The sequence below is a fragment of the Aquila chrysaetos genome, chromosome 2 (assembly GCF_900496995.4).
Source record: "Aquila chrysaetos chrysaetos chromosome 2, bAquChr1.4, whole genome shotgun sequence".
Taxonomy (NCBI): domain Eukaryota; kingdom Metazoa; phylum Chordata; class Aves; order Accipitriformes; family Accipitridae; genus Aquila; species Aquila chrysaetos.
Genome location: NC_044005.1, coordinates 51,610,718 through 51,630,536, shown reverse-complemented (window position 1 = coordinate 51,630,536; position 19,819 = coordinate 51,610,718). Strand labels below are relative to the sequence as shown.

At 39.9% G+C, this 19,819-nt stretch overlaps 1 protein-coding gene across 4 annotated transcripts in view; it reads right to left on the bottom strand.

Annotated features, from left to right (window-relative positions):
• Positions 1 to 19,387, bottom strand: part of MRPS5 (mitochondrial ribosomal protein S5) — a 68,108-nt gene extending 48,721 nt beyond the window's left edge. The window contains exons 1-3 of one of the 4 annotated variants that reach the window (XM_030039077.2): positions 19,271 to 19,339; positions 16,070 to 16,133; positions 8,519 to 8,656 (exon numbers count right to left, since the gene is read on the bottom strand). In XM_030039077.2, the coding sequence (XP_029894937.1) occupies positions 8,519 to 8,656; positions 16,070 to 16,103 (172 nt within the window). In that variant the 5' untranslated portion in view covers positions 16,104 to 16,133; positions 19,271 to 19,339. Of the gene's footprint in view, positions 1 to 8,518; positions 8,657 to 8,759; positions 8,783 to 16,069; positions 16,134 to 19,270 lie in introns of those variants that run through there. The other 3 variants (XM_030039087.2, XM_030039067.2, XM_030039091.2) reach the window with 3 other exon arrangements.
• Between the last annotated feature and the right edge of the window lie 432 nt (positions 19,388 to 19,819).

The following is a 19,819-nucleotide window of genomic DNA, read 5'->3' as shown; positions in this document are numbered from 1 at the left end:
GACAGTATAGGCCCCAGTGCTGCAGCACAGAACAACGTTTTCTACCTGTGCACACTACTACACTGTCATGGTGGGAAGTTCTCCACCTGGACTTCTGAAGTGCTTTTTCTCCTGCTAGGCACAGTAATCTTGAGAATAGTAGGTATCTCTCTCTAATTTCTGAGACTCTGATCTTAAGCTTTAACTAGATACAAAGACAGCCTGAAAAATTCATGATGATTTCTAGCCTTAAGCATGTACATGGTTTATCTTCCATTAGTTTCCATTGTATTAACTATAGCTTCCTGAAGCTTCAATTTTGACTATATAATTAGCCAAAAAACAAAGACTATTTCTGATTATATGTGGTTTTATTAGGAAACAAAGCAGCACATGGACAGCATAAAACAAAAAACAAGCTAAGAAAAAGGCACTGAAACAATGTTTAAAATTATTCAAAGAATTAACTGAGAATAAAGAAAAAAAATTAAAACATGACTCCCAAAACACTCAATCCACCCTCGTCACTGGAGCCAAGTTATTAAGTCACTAAATTTGAAGCTATGAAAATATATTGTTGCTTCCACTCTAGTGTCACCTCGTATATTTTAGTGAAATTCAAGGTGAAACTCCCCATCTTCAATACTGTACGAGGAGTGAAATACACTAGAATCACAGATCCACAGAAAAAATTACATTATAAGGGACTTCAGGAGGTCCGTGATCTAATCCCACACTCAAAAGCAGAGCCGACCTCAAAGCTAAATTCAGCTTCAAGATTATGTGAGGATGTCCAGAGACTTGCTCAGTCATATTTTGAATATCTCTAGTAACAGAAATTCTACAACCTCTCTGGACCACCACCATGGTCCAGTGTTAGACCAACCTCACGGTGAAAAACTTTTTACTACTGTGTAACCAGAATTTTCCTTGGCCTAACTTGTGTACACTGCCTTTTGCTGTTTGCCTATACACCTCAGAGAAGTGTGTCTCTGTCTTCTTTAGAAACATAAAATAATTTAGGTTTGACGGGACCGCAGGTTTTCACCGACTCCAACTTCTAGCTCAAGCAGGGCTACCTCCAACTTGCTCAGAAGCACCTCATGATAGAAAAACTAAGATATCAATTAGCTAAATAAATGTTATTTATGCACCCGAAGAAGCAAACTGATCTACATCTACAATCAGGTTGCCAAGAGACCACTTGCACAAAAAAACTAGCCTAGAATTCCTGTAACAGAACTGGGAAGAGAACGAGATTTTCTGAGCCACCCCATGTAAGTAGATAAAATTCCTTCCTTTCCATGTTAGGGAAGCAAAGAATATAAAACAGTGCCTTCACTCTCAACATTTCGGAGCCAAGGTGAGATCAGTAGCCTAAACCTGGGTCTACAGTAAAAACTTCAATACTCATGCAACCATGGGTACGACTGCCACAGCAAGACTTCCAGTGGCAACATATGCTAGAACAGCATTTCAATCTCAAATTCCAGGTTCACTATTAAGGCATCTATTCCCCAATAAGGCCTGTAACCTGCATATACAAGTTGCAGCTTACAGAACAAAACCACAGTACAAAAACCATCTAAGCTGAAAGCTGATAGTAACACGCAAAAAGGCTATTTTCCATGTAAATTAGGCCTACAAAGGCAAAAATCACAAGGAAGTAGAAACAAAAGCCCAAGAACCAGTGTAAGTTAGAGACTTCAGATTTTTAATGAACTCATATCCATCAATGAGAATGGAAGAACAAGAGCAACAAAAGCAGCTTTCTTTTTTTACTCCTTTGAAAGCACATTATGAAATAGTATATTTCAAATAACTGAGCATCAAGCTTTTTTCTCTATCAGTCAACAATAATCAGGTCAATAAGTGACCCAAAGTTAGAAACAGATTAAAAGAAATCTTTGGTTTTGATACAAACTAACACTTCAAATTCTTAATTCATATTAATGCTAAATCTATTTTGATTTAAAAGAAACTTCCTTGAAGGAGCAGGGCCATCTGCTAACATGAATTTGCCAGTTGTTTTAAAAATACACACAAAATAATGACTGTAGAATGACTTGCAAATGGAGTTTGTACTTAGCTATCCACAGCCAGCATGGCCAGATAAATGTGTAGTATCTTGCACACACTACCTGATGAGATCATTTTCACATTTTAAAGTTTGTGTAAGAGAAGTCTGAACTTCAGGTCAGTTATAGCCCACCTCATGTGACTGCTCAAGTATGGCACAGAAAGAAAAACCACGTAGTTGTGATACTTGCCGGTGTAATGGGCACTTAATCCAGCAGCTGCCTGAAGCGAGCCCAGGAAGAGTTTGTGAGTAGAGGGAGGTAGATGCAGCTGGCTCAGGACAGAAGAGAGAAGGCAAAGGAAGTGATGGTGATCCTTACATCCAAAGGAAAAGATCCTTTAACTTAATTCAGTAGTTAAGTCACTTATCTGGAATCTGGACACCCAAACGCTACTTGATTTCAAGGACTTCAACCTTGGTCTCCCATTTTCTGCAAGAATAGATGTGTCTGTTTTTTCACAAATTCCATTCCAAAAAACCACCCCCAAAAAATCACCTTTCTGTTTCCCACCCCCTCCTCATCACTACTTAAAAGATTTCTAGGACACAGGTTGGCACAGAGCAGGCTACATGAACTGCTCTAACCATCTAGGATTTGGCAATGAACTGCAACTTAAATCACTTAGGTCAGGAGAAGGACTGCTCAACTGCATTTTTAAATCTGGGCCTTACCATGTCTTACTTTCTCTCTCCACAGTCTTATAAAACGTGCCTAACAACAATACCCTTAACTACAAAGCATTTAAGATAAAGATGCTAGGCAAAAATGTACACAGAGCAGCTGTCTTAAGAGCAAAACCTACAACCCATTTCAGTGGCTGAACACGAGTCAAACACGAAGCAAATGATTTAGATGTCACTTTCAATTGCACATATTAACATTAAATTTCAAGCAGAAGACCTACTAGTGGCTGGAGGCATTCTCACAATTACATGAAATACCTAATTCCAGAGCAACAGAAGTGAACCATCCAAAACAAAGATGAAGTCTGACTTTATATCCCTTTGTAATCTTCAACTGAACTCATATACTGTTCAAAAACTGTCAACTCAGTTCACACCATCAGTTATTCCTGACAAGCTATGTTTCTAACATAGTATTCTCCTGTTAGTTTTAAAAATGGAAGTCTTTAATTCTAAGACTTACTCAGCCTGTTTAAAGATATTTATGGAAACTATTTAACTCCTTTAATAGGTTGAATCCTCTCCTCCACAGTTCAAAAAGGAGTATTGTGCAGATGATAATACAAATAGATTTATTTATGAGAGAAAAATGGAACAATGGCATACTAATATTGGATGGATTACTTAAAACATTCAAGATTCTAAAGCCGTTTTGTCAAAATCAGTGTGTTCATCCCAAATGAGAACTGCCCCTGCTATTTCCTTTATCTCCGAAGTGCAACTGTCTGCCATCATGTGACATGATAGTTCCTCGACTCCCTGTCTAATCCTAGTCCGTAAACAGAAAAGCATGGATCCATAAAAAATGAGATGTAGTGCTGGATTACTCTCAAGTTTCCTAAGTGACCATGCTCAAAACATTGTTTTCTTCAACTGCAAAAGAGACCCCTTACATTCTAAATGGAAGTGTATGATGCATATCTGACATCGAGTTCTGCTGAAAGATAATGAGAAGATAAAAAACTCCCACACCACCCCCCCCCACCAAGTGATGCCTTAAAAAAAAGGGCTGCTTTAGCAAAATACATGTTTCTCTTCACAACTCTGCCTCAACCCTCTTAAGATGTCATCTTCTGAGGATATTATCTGTTAGCTCTACAGGGCCTTTATACAAACCTAGGAAGTAGTGAAGAATATAAAGCATTCAGTTTAGACAGTCCACTACTGAGTCACTCAAAATTAATTTGGATAGCAGATGGTAACTAACTGCAGAACTGCAAGAATCTGGACATAGAAAATGCCTGAGAAAGACAAGGACTACTGCAAGACCATAAAGAGGAACATGAGACCATGTAAAAGATTAGTACCATGGGACAGATATAAGGTGGTTTTAGATAAACTTCACAGACTAAAAATCAGAACTGTCTGCATATCTGAAATGTTTCCACTGAAAACTTAATCTCATTTCTACTTCTCACTGCTAGCTGGATTTCCACAACAGTTAAACAGGAAAAAACCTCATCTACTAACAAACTTTCTGGCTTCTGTTTAGTTTTGCTAATATAAGGCTGAAGCTGTAGAGGCTACATGCTTATTCATAGAAGTTTAATAATTTCATTTAAAAATGCCAAAGTTCTCATTATGTGGATTGCCAAAAAAAATTAGTTTAGGTGTGTCTGCAAACTTGTTGACAGCAAAAGATGTCTATAATCTAACTATTATTCCCATAGGATAGCATGGGACAGTTTTGGGCCACTTCCCCAAAACCAGAAACAAATCTATTGCATTATGATAGTACAACAAAAACTCTGGAGCTGGAAAATATTATTCTGAAAGATGCATTCATACTGCTACACAGACACAGTGAATAACTCCACTTAACTGCAAACCTTGAGCACACTTTCACAGTGCACTTGGCATTAGAATTTCACATTTTTTAGAACTGGCAATTTATCACAATGTCAGCAGGAAGTTGTAGATATGGACTTTCAGGTCAGTCACAATTCAAATCCTGAATAAATCTAGCTACAAACCCAGTCATTATCAGATTAAAAACTTGTTACCTTAAACAAAGAACCAAAACTGCTGTAAATTATGCTGACAAACATCTGAGAAATTGTATTTTTTTTTTCATAACATCTTATTAAAAAGCCAGGACCTTAACTTAGCTACTAGATGCTGTTGTAAATGCTACTATCTTTCTGAAGGCTTTGGTTATTAAAGCTTTAATTTGCAGCTTTTTTTTTTTTTTTAAATAATAAGTATTACGAAGCTGGCCTCTGTCACCAGAAGGATACAGAGAACAGAGATTTCAGTAAGGTCTGCAAACTAATCATCATTGGCCTGGTTCATTTCCTCAAAACAAAATGAAAACCAGAGGCCAAGTGCTTTCACAAAAGTTACAGCACATAGTAACAAATCAAAACCTAATAAAATAGCCCCCCCATTAAGTACAATTAACTGTAAGGCATTTAATATTCACTCTACTTTTTCTGAATTAAAACAATTAACCAACTATTCTTCAACACACAGGCACCCCCCCCTTGTAAGAAGGGGGGAAAAAAAAGAAAAAAAAAAAAAGCAGTTGTGTATTTGGAACTCTTTACATCCTTAATGCAGAAACATCAAAACTCTTCATATGATACTCCTGACAATGACAAATGGTAATTCAGTAATTATTTGTCTGGTGTGTTCATACTTAAAGAAAAATTCTTGAAAAATTGAAAGAAAGAAAAATTTTTTTTTCCACTCTGATCCTCAAGTTAGGTACAACGGAAAAAAACCCAATTTAATCCAAAGAAAGCTCATGTAGGACTACAAAAATTTAATATAAAATGCAATTAAGGAACAGGCTTTCAGGAACTGATGTTTCCAAGAATGAACACACACACAGAGGTTTATACTGAGTACAATTGCTTCCAGTATGCAAAGCCTCTGGAGACAAAACATGTTACTCTGAGTATAACTTTATATTGTTGGTCTAAATGATTCTCCCTTGATTGTTACAATCTAGTTCTATAACCTCTGAAAAATCACCATATTCCTTATTCTGTATTTTAACCTAAGAGGAAACATAACCTAGCAACAGAGAAGTTAAGTTCTTCTTTTCATTTGTTCCCAAGGGTAGCTAATGGAATTGATACTGTGAGTAGGAAAGCATAATTTTTATATAGACCCAGTACCAAATAAGAGTTCTTTATTCTCACATACACTTAGATACACAACAGATGTTGAGAAAATTATGCTAGCTGGTTTGGATGATTTGGGTCAAAGATAACTCCTATGGCTGGGAGACAGCCAAACCGTTTCAGTATTCACGACACATCTGTCTGCCTCCGCTGCCTTCAGGAATGACAGCCCATGTATTTCAACCCAGTTCTGTGGCTATCAGATTTAAACGGTCTATATCTCACATTTTCCTCATCTACAGGTCAGACAGATAAATACTTCTTCTATTAAACATATAGCACTTTTTATCAATGCTTCTCAACAACTGAAGCTTAAGCATCTGTTCAAAAAGCCTGGATTAATGGGATTTCCCAATCTGTGTGCCTGCCCATAAATGTACTGAGAGGTAGGGAAAACAGACTTGCCCTATTGTCTCAGACAAAAGCTGGACTTAAACAGGCACAAGACAGACATTATCTGCAAATACCAGGTCTATTGAGACACTGAAAAAGGAGGCAAAACTTTTCAGAGGAAGTTATGTATTTTTTAAACATGATTTGAAAACCCTCAGGCCCTTCCACATCTCTAAGTAAGCACGTGAAACTGTGAAGTAAATGGAAACTGAATGGCTTCCCATAGTGGGGAGGGTGGAAAGGGGAAAAGAGGGAGGGACAGAAGCTAAGCCTGGAATAAGAAGATCGTTTTAAATTATTTCATTACAAACTCACTGAAATATGTCACAGGACAAGAATAAACCCCTGTGTATGTTTTTGCGTCAGAGTTGCAGGAGACAGCTATCAGGGTAAGGATCACAGACTGCCTAGGATAATTGCAATTCCTCCTATTTAAATTAATTCCTTCTATTTAAATGAGTTAAAGTGGTTTTAATAGTTAAGTTGAAGATACAGATGACCCTACTAACACAAGCATACTTTTAAAAGTATGATGGAAGAGAAGTAAACCTTCACTAATGAGATAGAAAAGTATAGTCAACTTTCTCAGTCACAAAGGACTGTCATTTGGTTGACATTTCACTTGAAAATTGTTTCACATAAAATGGTCACATCTGCATTTTTAATGTTACCACTTCTGAAGCAACTGCACTGCTAGAGGATACAAGTGATTTATACTGTTAAAATCTACTTCATTTGAATTTTGAAGATTTTATTTTTTACTTCTGTAAGAGAAACTGTTCTTAGAATAACTGTACTTTGAAATATAAACCCCTCAGCCTTCTGAACATGATGGCTACTGTCTCTGCTGAATACATAAAGGAGGTACCCTTAAATTCTTCCAAGTTGTTACATCTTATTAAGTAAGCCAATAGTTTTAGGTAGTTTGCCTAAATATAACTCATTTAAAATTTTATTAAGTCAAACAGTGCAGATGCAATCACAACAAACATTTTTAATTCAGCCATCTAACAAACATTTTTCCTTAAGTCATCTAACAAGACAGCTGGCAAAATTCCTGGTAAAACAGAGCTCATCTAGACTTTGTGAATATGAACATAAGCATAATTAAGGAAACTATCTAACCTACAAATTGTAATCACATTGCAATCACTTACAGTGCTATATTTTAAATTTAACATAGATAAACAAAATAACAACAGTGCTTAGCTTCTTACATATTCTCATCTTGTGACTGCTTGGGTGCCTAAGAAAAAGTTCTAAATTAATTTTTCCTGCAGTTGGCATCCTTAGAAAAACTTTACCATGCAGAGCCTCTGGTTCACACTGCAGCCTTTTGCAGTCTTTTCAGACCTCTCTACCCTCAGTTGTTTGAAATCAGGCAATGATCAAAATTTAATGGGTAAGACGAACAGACATCCAGCATGACTGTTTAAACCCCATTTCTTTAGCAAATGTAAAGAAAACAAATACAGTATTCTGCCACTCAGATGTTGAGAAGAATAGGAAGAGACCACCAGTTCTGAAAGCTTGATTTTGCAGAGCTCTTATATTCTATGGATTATAAACAGTCAAAGAACTGACTCCCAAACTGCTGCAGTTACCTCCTCCAGAGATTATGTTCTTACTATTCCTTCTCTTCCCCTATGGGATAGGATAAGGAATGACAAAACAAGCGGAATGGCTCCTCAGCTATCTCAGTTCACCGTCCCAAGCATAAATTTAAAAAGCCATCATTTCTCAATTATGTTAAGCATGTGTGTAATTCCTTTCAGGACTGGAGGAAAATACTGCAGCTGGCCAGACAATTAGCAGGACATTATCAACAGTTTTTGTTTAACACATTACTGCATTTTAGTTATTTCATTTTTGAGACAGCACAGCTTGAACAGTATGTCTTGCCTGTGGCTCAAAAATAATTTAGAAAATAAACACACACAATTTACATTCTCAATAAAGGACTAGGAAACAGAGGGGAAGGTGTTTCCCCCTTCCATCCAATGACATATATTAGATGGATTCACTGTGACATAAAGCAAATCCTTGCTTGCTACTAAAAGATAATAAACTGACCTTGTGCACACACTTCTGTCAAGAGCTGTAGTTGCAACTATAATCTTAGGAGATATGTAACTAGAGTACATACAAAAAGTTGCTATACATAGATTTTCATGACTGTACCTCTCCAAAGAAAAGTTTTCTTTTCTTCTTCTGTTTATTACAGATAATAACTTTAATCCAACTCGAGACTTACAGGTATTGAAGAAACTGCTTTGTCTGCGTTGCTCAACTGTCACAGTCCAGGGGGCAGAGATGGAACACCGTGCCTGGAAAGCCCATGCTAGGCTACAATACGAACCGCAACTCCCTTTCACTGGCACAGAAGCAAACCCTGAGAATGAAGACAGAAAGATGTTTATACACAGGACATCATCTTCTTTAAAACAGCATTTCCTGAAACTATACACACCAGAAGAAAAAACAGTAATATTTACTCATACAGCTTGGTTTCCAAAGGGAATCACACTTGAACGTTTTGTCTTGAAGTGCAAAGGAAGTTGCTGAAGGTGGGGGGAAATACTGCAACAGAAAATGTCACGAAGAGAAGGCGGCTGGAAAGCTTCTAACACATTGCTGATAGAGTGAGAATGCACCCTCAAAAAGTAGAAATATTGTCCTAGCAGCAAAACATGAAATAATCTTCCTGGACACACTCCAAAGTGATAAATAAGTACATCATGAAATACTATATGTGCTATGAAAACCAAATCTGAAATCAGCCAATAATCCTGTTCAACACCTTCATTAATGATCCGGATGGTGGGGCAGTGTACCCTCAGCAAGTTTGCTGATGATGCAAAACCGGGAGGAGTGGCTGACGCACCAGAGGGTCAAGCTGCCATCCAGGGGGACCTTGACAGGCTGGAGAAAGAAACAGGCTGACAGGAACCTCACGAAGTTCAGCACGGGCAAAGTCCTGCACCCGGGGAGGAACCGCGTGCACCAACACATCCTGGGGGCTGAACAGCTGGAAAGCAGCTTGGCAGAACAGGACTCGGGGGATCCCGGTGGCCACCAAGTTGACCATGAGCCAGCAACGTGCCCTTGCAGCAAAAAAGGCCAACAGCGTCCTGGGCTGCGTTAGGAGGACTGTTGCCAGTGGGCTGAGGGAGGTGACCCTTCTTCCCCTCTACTCGGCACTGGTGAGACACACCTGGAGCAGAACTGTGTCCAGTTCTGGGCTCCCCAGTACAGGAGAGACGTGGACATACTGGAGAACTGGTGTCTTGGTTGCAGTTGGGATAGTTAATTTTCTTCCTAGTAGCTGGTACAGTGTGTTTTGGATTTCATGTGAGAGTAATGTTGATAACACACTGATATTTTAGTTGCTGCTAAGTAGCACTTATCCTAAGTTAAGGATTTTTCACTTTCCCATGCTCTGCCAGCAAGCAGGTGCACAAGCTGGGAAGGAGCACAGCCAGGACCGCTGACCGAACTAGCCAAAGGGATATTCCATACCATAGGAAGTCACGCTCAGTATATAAAATGGGGGGAGTTGGCTGGGAGGGGCGGATCGCTGCTCAGGCATCGGTCAGCGGGTGGTGGGCAACTGCATTGTGCATCACTTATCTTGGGGTTTAGGGCTGCGTTTTTTTTTTAGTTTATTATATTCCTTTTCATTACAATTTTTTTTTTATTGTTATTATTGTTAGTATTACATTTTGGTTTACTTTAGTTATTAAATCATTCTTATCTCAACCCACGAGTTTTACTTTTTTTTCCTGACTCTCTACCCCATCCCACTGGGTGGGGGGCAATGAGCGAGTGGCTACGTGGTGCCTAGTTGCTGCCTGGGGTTAAACGATGAGAACTGGACATTAGAGAAAGGTTCTTCACTGAGAGGGTGGTTGGTCACTGGAGCAGGCTCCCCACAGAAGTGGTCACGGCACCAAGCCTGTCAGAGTTCAAGGAGTGTCTGGACGATGCTCTTAGTCATATGGTTTAGTTTTAGGTAGTCCTGCGAGGAGCAGGGAGTTGGACTTAATGATCCTTATGGGTCCCTTCCAATTTCAGATATTCTATGAGAAAGTCCAGTGAAGGGTCACAAAGATGATTAAGGGACTAGAGCATTTCTCATAAGAGGAGAGTCTGAGAGAGGTGGGACCATTTAGCTTGGAGAAAAGCAGGCTCAGGAGGGATCTTACCCATGTATATAAATATCTGAAGGAAGGGTATAAAGAAGACTGAGCCAGGCTTTTCTCAGTGGAGCCTAGCAACAGGACAAGAGGCAACGGGCATAAATTTAAAAAACACAAAATTCCATCTGAACATAAGAAAACATTTTTTTTCTACTCTCAGCTGAGCATGGTCCTGGTAATCTACTCTAGTTGACCCTGCTCTGAGCAGGGAAGGTGAACTGGATCTCCAGAGGCTTCCAGCCTCAACTATTCTGTGATTCTGCCAGTTCATGAACCTACTTACTCTGGCATCCTGAAAGGAGAATTAACCTCCAGAAGTACCTTCCCCATGGCACTCCAGATTTGATTATTTCTAAGCTAGCCAATTACACATGCTCTTATCTCCAGAACAGATTACTTCCATATAGCATGGTGGTGCATTTTCTGCCAGGTAGCTCAACTGATGCAGAAAGGTTGCTCTTCTATTAGCCAAAGGGAGCATGTTATAACTGCTACGGCTCAGGTGCTGACCTACAACAATGAAAGCAAGATATACTTTCATTTATTGACCAGCACAGAAAGGTGGCTCTTCAGAAGGAATTCGTATTTTTCCTACTTACATAATCAATCAATCCAGTGTGCATATTCAACAAACTAAAAAGGGCTATACTGTCTTGCAATCAATTATTCAACATGTTACTCAGAAAATGGTAATAAAATAAAAAAAAAATAAAAACCTACTTCTTCATGTTCTGTTACCATCCAGTATCAATAAAAAAACAATCCATTTTTTGAAGTCAGAACAATAGCTCCTTCCAGGCAAATAACAATCAGTTCAGTTAACTGGGGTAATGTAGCAGGAAGTTCTAAAAAATTCCTCTCAAAGTAGTCTTAAAATGTAAATTTATCATTTCTTCCTGTGAAAAGTTAAAGTTCACAAAAAACTCCATTATGAAAATTTTGTGAAAAACTTAATTTTCACAAAATAAAAAGCAGCCTAGAAACAAAAAAACCCAAAAAATAGGAATAGGAGATTCTTAAATATCTGGTTAAATTCACAGAGAATGCAGAACATATCACTGAGTCATAGTATGAGACACATACAAACAATATGCTAGTCACTACTCAAACGCTTCCTTTCACTTCAAACTGCTACTGAACTAGCAGTCACTCTTAATACGAACTACATAGACAATGTTAATGATAACTCTATAAGCACACTCAATTTTTGAGCTGTTTTGTGTTTTTAATATGCATTTAATGACAAACTGTTAATCTACAAGATTAAATTAACAGTTCATCTGAGAATAATTTTCACAAAAATTACTGGGTTTTGGAATAGCATGCAATTAAAGAAGTTATTTTTTAAAAAATAACACCATGTATCTACAATGAATTTAAAATTGCACTGTGTGGCAGTATTTATAATTTCCCTTGCTGCACCCCTTAATTGCCTACAGCTGGAAATTGCTTCAAAATAACTTGCAAAATCTAATCCCGTCTTCTTCAAGTACTTGCAAATTTTGTCATGCCTCAAACATGACTTGAAGTGGCACACTCTTCCCCACTTCACATACTTCCTGTTGGCCTACAAATGATCTTTTCACATGCATGAGCACATCTACTGATAATTTCCTTGAACAAGCTTCTTTTAAAACAGACTTAACTCCTAGTTCTTAACACAAGTGAGCGAATACTGTCCTAACATTGTGTCTTCTGAGTCTCTGACTACTTTCAGTACAGGTGATTTCCTTAGAACCATGTAGACATCCTGCATCCACAACACTCCTTGGTAAGGAGTTCCACACATCTCCTACTCACCACGTAATGAACCAGATGCTTTATTATTATTATTATTAATTATTATTATTATTATTAGCCTGTCTTTTATTAGCTCCATGGCCTAGTTGTCAAATTGGAAGAGAAAGTCAATTCCTATGCATGTCACATGTGATCTAGCAGACTTCTCTCATAGTTCCCCAGGATGCCTTTTCCAGGTTGAGAAGTCCCAGCTTACTCAGCTGCTGCCATAGTATTTCTGGTGACCCATCTCCCCTTGTATCAGTCTTTTCCAGTTGTGATTTAGTCTTTTGGATATGAAGGGAGTTAGAACTTCATCACTTTATATTTATCTACACTGTAATTCATTCACCATTTTATTGCCCATTCAACTCCATCTTCAGTAACTCTCCAGTCAGTCTTTCTTTTCTACTTTAAATAACTTTGTACCACTACCAAAATTAATTCCCTTGCTGCTCAACCCCTTTTCCAGTGTGCTTATGAACCTGTTAACCAGTACCACAGAGCTCCAACACTCTTCCATACCTTTCAGCGAATTATTTAAACACACTGTGACCTCCTCTGATATCCTGCATCTGCTGAACTTCTTAAAAGTCTGTGGTGAGGGACTCTGCTAAAAGCTATTTGGAAATCATGCATGCAGTGTATTAACTGGATCACTGTTACCCTACTGAGTCTCCCAGAAAAAACAACAAACACACCCAAGCTCCAAGAGATTTTTAAGGTTGAATTTTCCATTACTGAAGGCATACATTAACGTTTTTATTGACATTTATTCTGTAAGCTTTTTTTAAAAGATTAGTGCCACATTTACCCCTTCCACTCTTCAGGTACCAAAGCAATTTCAAAGGGAAGGTTCTACACTCTTACTAGTAATTCATCTTTTTCATCCTGGAGTTCTCTTAGAATTCTTTTGTGAATAGTTTTTGATCCTGCTAATGATCATCCTGTAGATCTGTCCCATAGCCTCTTTTGCAGTTATTTTAATTTCAGAAATACCTGCTAATTCTCACCACCATCATGACCAAGGGGTACCATACGGAAATCTCTTGTTTCTTTTTCCAGTGAATAGGGATGCAAAGAATTAATTTAGCTTCCCTGCCAACTCTGAGGGCTCCTCTTGCATCCTGTTTGTTAAACTGGCTCTACAGACATTCACTTCGAGTTATCTATTGGAGCAACACTTTATTAGCTAAAACAAGATAAATAACTGGTCAACATTCAGAACATCAGGAACAACACTAATTGTCTGGGCCAGGCTCACACGTACATTAAAACATTACAGTGAGAAAGTCATTGCTTTGTTTGAATTGGTCATCTGCACTTCTAGCAGCAGAGGTGATGGTTTCTTTCACAGTTCTGTAATACAAAAGCATATTCTAAATTCTCTGCCTAAGAAACAATACATTCATTTGGGAAACAAAACATAAGAGTATTAGACAGTTTACCTCATTATCAAAAATATTTGCAATGCCATTTGCTTTTGGTTGTTTGTTTTACTCCTACTTTCATTAGCAAAAAAAAGTTCCACACTCCAAATACCATCTCCTTCTGAAATTATGATGGAAATCTGAAAAAAGTCTATAAAGAGGCAATAAAGTCAGGACAAAATGACAACAGTAAGAAGAATCAAGAGACAGTGGAATCAGATGAAAAACTGCTGCAGAAATAAAATTCTGACAGAATGCTTGGGGCACAGAAGAGGAGAAAAAGTCAAATGTCAGAAAAAGAAGCAGCCAAATAAACACTGGTGTAATAGAAAAAGGTCAGAAGACCTTCAACTGATCTCAAGAAGTCTGGTGATCCAAAGCTATTTTTACAAAGTACGACAACATCCAACTACTACAACTCATGTCAAAAGTTGTTAAAGCCCAGGGTGAGATCCTGGCTTCATTCAAACCAGTGACAAATCTCCTGTTTTCTTTAAGGATTCAATCTTTTTTAAAGTGAGAGTAACTTACACTTTTAAGCGTGGCAACAAGAGAATACCAGTTCTGAGCTGGCAATCAAAATTACATGTCTAGGAAAGCCCAGGAGCTGTGTTGACCATATTTTGGGACACTGGGAGATGAGATTGTTTTAGTCTCTGAATTGCAGCAGGACAAAAAAGGGAGGAGGAATACATGGCAAAAAAAAGCCCCAAACCCACATGATGCCCAAAGTCTGAAACACTGACTGCTGGTATTCAATAAAGCATACCCACATGCTTCTGTACACATACTGCTACCAAGGGAATAGACACTTTGAAAGGAGAGCAAAGAATAAAAATATTTATGGAATGTAAACAGTTTGAAATGTCACATCTCAATAAAACAGCATTTTGAAATGTAAGTATGTACAGTTAACGCATCATATCCTCCATTCCTGGTACATCTTCCAAACATCCATGATGGGATTTTTATTTAAAATCTAAAATGTTTCTTGCAATAAGCTATTCAAAACTGAATCATTTGTAAAAGCAATTGTCCTGGTTTTGGCTGGGATAGGGTTAATTTTCTTTCTAGTAGCTGGTATAGTGTTATGTTTTGGGGTCAGTATGAGAAGAATGTTGATAGCAACAACTGAAAACACTACTGTGTTAAGTGTGTTTAGACTAAGTCAAGGATTTTTCAGCTTCTCAGGCCCAGCCAGCAAGAAGGCTGGAGGGGCACAAGAAGCTGGGAGGGGACACAGCCAGGACAGCTGACCCCAACTGGCCAAAGGGGTATCCATACCATGTGATGTCACGCCCAGTATATAAACTGGGGGAGTTGGCCGGGGGGGGGGGAGGATATCGCTGCTCAGGAACTAACTGGGCATCGGTCAGCAAGCGGTGAACAATTGTACTGTGCATCACTTGTTTTGTATATTCCAATTATTATTATTGTCATTTTATTACTATTATTATCATTATTATTATTATTTTCTTCCTTTCTGTCCTATTCAACTGTCTTCATCTCAACCAAAGAGTTTTACTTTTTTTTCAGTTCTCTCCCCCATCCCACTGCCGGGCGGGGAGTGAGTGGCTGCGTGGTGTTTAGTTGCTGGCTGGGGTTAAACCACAACAGCAAGACAGGTCATGAATGCTGGACCGTTGTCTGGCCACCAGCGAAAGAAGTGTCAAAAACCAAAAAAACAACAACAAAAAAAACCACGCTTACTATATTTAAGTCATCCTCTGCACTAAGATAAAATTAACTCCTCACTGATACTTACTTCCCTGCTATAAACTTTACAATTAAAACCCTGCACTGACTTTTAAGTGTTGTCTTTCACTAGCTAAATACAAAATTTTATACAAGTATAAATATACATATATTCACCACTAAAAAATTCACTTAACAAAACCACTATGAAGCCATTTCATTCTTCTCACAAGATGCAACAGAAGAATGCATCTCTAGATAGGTGGAAAAGTAAACCTAACAGGTTAACAGTCTTATTTCAGCAAACTTTAAACCCCTAACAGTTTTCTTTCTAACACTCACCCTACTTCATATACAAGTCTACCACTTTACTGTACCCATTTCATTATAACTTTGCTAACCTTTAATTCAGTTACATCCTGGTTTAACATGCCACCTTTAGGAGATTTATGCACAGGGTGTAGCATATGTCACCACACATGATGGCCAAAATTGGCATGCATTGCCATTTGCTTGCTAAATCACCTAACATTCTGAAAGACAGCAAGCATGCTAAACATCCACATATTTACTTCACTAGCAAATGCAGTGTTCAGCAAGCCTGAGTGCTGATGTTTTTTAAAGAATTGGCAACGATTTAATAAACCCCTCTACTCCTGTAATTATTTTCCACAGGAATTAAATACAGAAAACTGTTCTTACTTAGTTCCATACCTGAGAGAAAGAAACACTGCATGAAGTTGGTTTCAACAGTGAGAGAACTGCACTGTAAAAAAAAAAAAAAAAACTTTAAAAAAGAGCCATCAAGATGCTTATTTTGTGGTTATAATTAGAACTTTGGAAAAATTGCCCGAATATAGTTCCAGACATACACATGGGAGGCTCTAGGCTGAAAGAATCACGACATTCTCAAAAGGTTTATGTACAAGAAAACAGAGATGTTCTGATTAAATTCCAAATTGCAATTCTGAAGATATCAAGCGCTATTAACTTAGCCTCTAATGGGCAATGAAGTTTGGGAGGGTAAGGGGCGGGGAGCTGTTTTTTCTTTTTAACATTTTGCTGCTGCTTTTTATTTAAATGAAACTGTTATGCACAGAAATAATGCATTTATACAAACAATCGCAACATGGAAGACTTCAGAATCATTAGTATTTTTTTCATATCACCTCATAAGTGCTCAAGAAGGGCCCATGTAGTAATGAAATCTTTGCACTGGTACAAACTGCTCTGTAAAAAACATTCCAGCTACCTTGGAAAAATCTGAATATGAAGAACTTAATTTCTCAAACTAAAACCCATGCATTTACAATCACAGCACATGGAAAGGGTCACTATCTACCTGGGCTAAGTACGGAACATGAAAGTAATCAAATCAGAAACAGTTAGAGGCTCACACCTGAAAAGACACAGATTATTTTAATAAATTATTTAGGAGCAGTTGCAGCCTTTTACTTTTCCTGGTCTACTTGCAAGAAATATTTTTTTTTTGTTTTTTTAGGATATACTCTGTGACTAGACAGTGAAAATGTTTCCCTCCACCAAGGAAACACCGCTGGCCTGCTTTCAAGCCTCCCTGAATTCTCTGGCTTTAATTGCTGTTTGGCTACAGAATGGGCATCACTTCATTATAGATTGCCCTGAGGAAGAAAAGAGACCAGAAATTCATTAACTGCTTAGATTTATTTTTTTTTTTTAGGAGTGGAGACAAGGAAGTTTCTAGAGGACTGCAGAAGCTAAAAAAAAAGCTAGAGAACTCTATTCTGCCTTTGAAAGTGGGGGAGAAAGAAGGGACGTTCTCTGCTGAAAGCAAAAAACATGCCCAGCATCCAGGTGTTCTAATACCAAGCTTGAATATACTTTTCTACTAATGTAATCTGGCCTTTCTTCCCACCTCAGTCATCAGGTTTCCCTGGAGAACACACAGGCATTAATGTAGTTTGTTATGACTTTTCCCTAGCACTTAAGTGCATACAAGTCACCTCGGCTGTATAAAGGATTCCGAGACAGGTTCACCAAGATTTATTAGCAGGGTGCATAGCTGATGGCATACAACGACTCTAATGATGGAAGTCACTTCGAAGGAGAAGTGAAAACAAAAGGAGACAGAAAGACGTAACATGCGTCCCAGCGCAGTCTCCAGTGCTGCAGATGATTTCCCCCCATAAGAATCTCCCATAGTACATATATACTTTTCATCAGGACCCTTGTAGACTCCTCACTGGATACATGCAGGCTGGTTGGCTGTTAAGCACTATGAAGGCATGTCGTGGCATCCCCTAATGAATCCAAAACCTACAGCCCAGACGAAAGCAAAGGGAAGAAGAGAACTGGCTCCTGCCAGTAGCTACCCAGAAGAACCCACTGAACACTACTGGGATTCACAGCTGCAAGGTCATAAGGACAACAGCATGAGAACAAGGGGAAAACACCACCCCAAAGGCTCTGCAACACTGCCAGGGCAGCTTGGGTGAAAGGGCACAATGCTGCAAAAAGGCAGGCAGCGAAGTTGCAAATTAAGGGCACTTAGCGATACCAAAGGCTAAAGTACCCATGGCACTGCAATAGCTACACCTGTACCACCTTCAGTTTGTGTCAAAACCTCAGTAGTATTCACTGCTTAAAAACAGTGTATAATGGAAAGACTTTAATCTTCTGAGAAGCACGCAGGTCACAAAAAAAAAAAAATCTATATAACAATTAACTACATAATTCAGAAAATGCCACCTAGCAGAAGTTTTCAGTTATACAGTATTATTTCTCATATATCAAAAGACAATCTTTCCAATATTCTAAGCACAAATTTTGAACAACAGATCCAAAGTCACCTCTCATCCTTAGTGGAAAAAATATAGATGTTCTGCCTTCCTCCTAAGTATGCTTTAACCTCTACCGGAAAAATAATACATTTGAGTTTTGAAAAGTGACTGCAGAGGATTAAAAAACAGAAAGGAATGGCTACTGAAGAATTAGAGAAGTCCAGAAAACAAACTTTGATTCCTATCAATTAAAAACGTCCAGGAAGACATAAGAGGAGAAAGGTAGAAAGAATTGGAAGAAAACAATATTTGATTTAAAAAGCAAACCACCTCACTCTGTTATCTTAATGCATATATTACTGCCCAAGTTATTCTGATGGAATAATAGGTTTCCAAAGGCACAGCTGGCCTGCCCCAAAGCCTGTAAGGATGAGCGAGATCTGCGTGCCTAAAGCCCATTTATGAAGTCCGTGTTTACCGCATGTGAAGAAATACAGAAACTGCTAAGCAGCGACAACAGCAACCTTGTCCACGGATGACAATGCAAGCGTAAAGATAGTTATTTCACAAGGTATTTATCACACTTCTGTCCTGCTTTCGGTTAAACCATGACAACAGGCAAAATCAACTATGTCCACACTACCTAGCAAAATACAGGCTTTAAAAAAATAACATTTTTTTAGACAGCCGGATTAGCGTTGTTTAGACATGAACCAGAATTCATGTGTAGCTCTTGCAGACCCGGGGTGATTGAACAGACAAGGGAACGTGTGGAACTGTGGTGTCTTCCCACCCACGCCCACACAGAGCAGCTCCCGCTTCTCTCGGCCTTGTTTCCAAGCTCGTCACCAGCTGATTAGTATCGTGCCACAGCAACCACCGTTAAATCCCACCGACGGAGCCGATTCCAACAAACAGCATAAACCCTCTTCCCACGCCGGAACGAGGGCAACGGAGGCCAAACCAGCGCAGAGGTTTACAAAACGCAAGGACACGGGTGTACAGACGCCCACGCGGGGCAGACACCCGCCACCTCTGGCCCCCCCACGGGGACGCGGCGGGGACACAGCACACCCCCTTCCCGCTCTAACGCTCCCCCCTGCCCCCGAGGAGGCGTCCCCGGTCCCACACGCTCCCCCATCACCTCGCCACGCCACTCGGAATGCACCAGAGGCGCAGGCCCGCCCGATCGCCGCCGCCGCCATAACGGCCCCCGTCCCCCCTCCCGGCCACCGTACTTAGCTGCCCCGCGCACTGCCTGAGGAGAAAGCCGAAGGCAGCGGGCCAGCGGCTCGGCGGAAAACTAGAGCGGGGCGGCGAAAACCGACGGCTGACACTCGGCTGAAGCCTTGTGGAAACACTCCCGCCGCCCCAGACCCCCCCCTTCCCGCCGGCAGCCGCGCCGGTAACGGTCTAGCAGGCACCCGACCGAACAGCCCCGCGGCAGGACCCCAACGGTCGCCGCGGCGGTGCCGGTCGTTGGCGTGGGGCGGGCGGGCAGCGGCCGCCATCGGCGCCGGGACGGCCCGGGCCAGGCCCGAGCCGTGAGGGGGCTGAACTTAATTCCCGCTCGCTGCGTTCCCTGCCCTCGTAGCCGCCGGTGCCGGTAGCGGTGGGCTATGGGTGCAGCTGGGGGGCGAGAGGGGCTCACCGGTGGGGTGCTGGGCTGGGACCGGGCGCCGGGCCCTGCCCT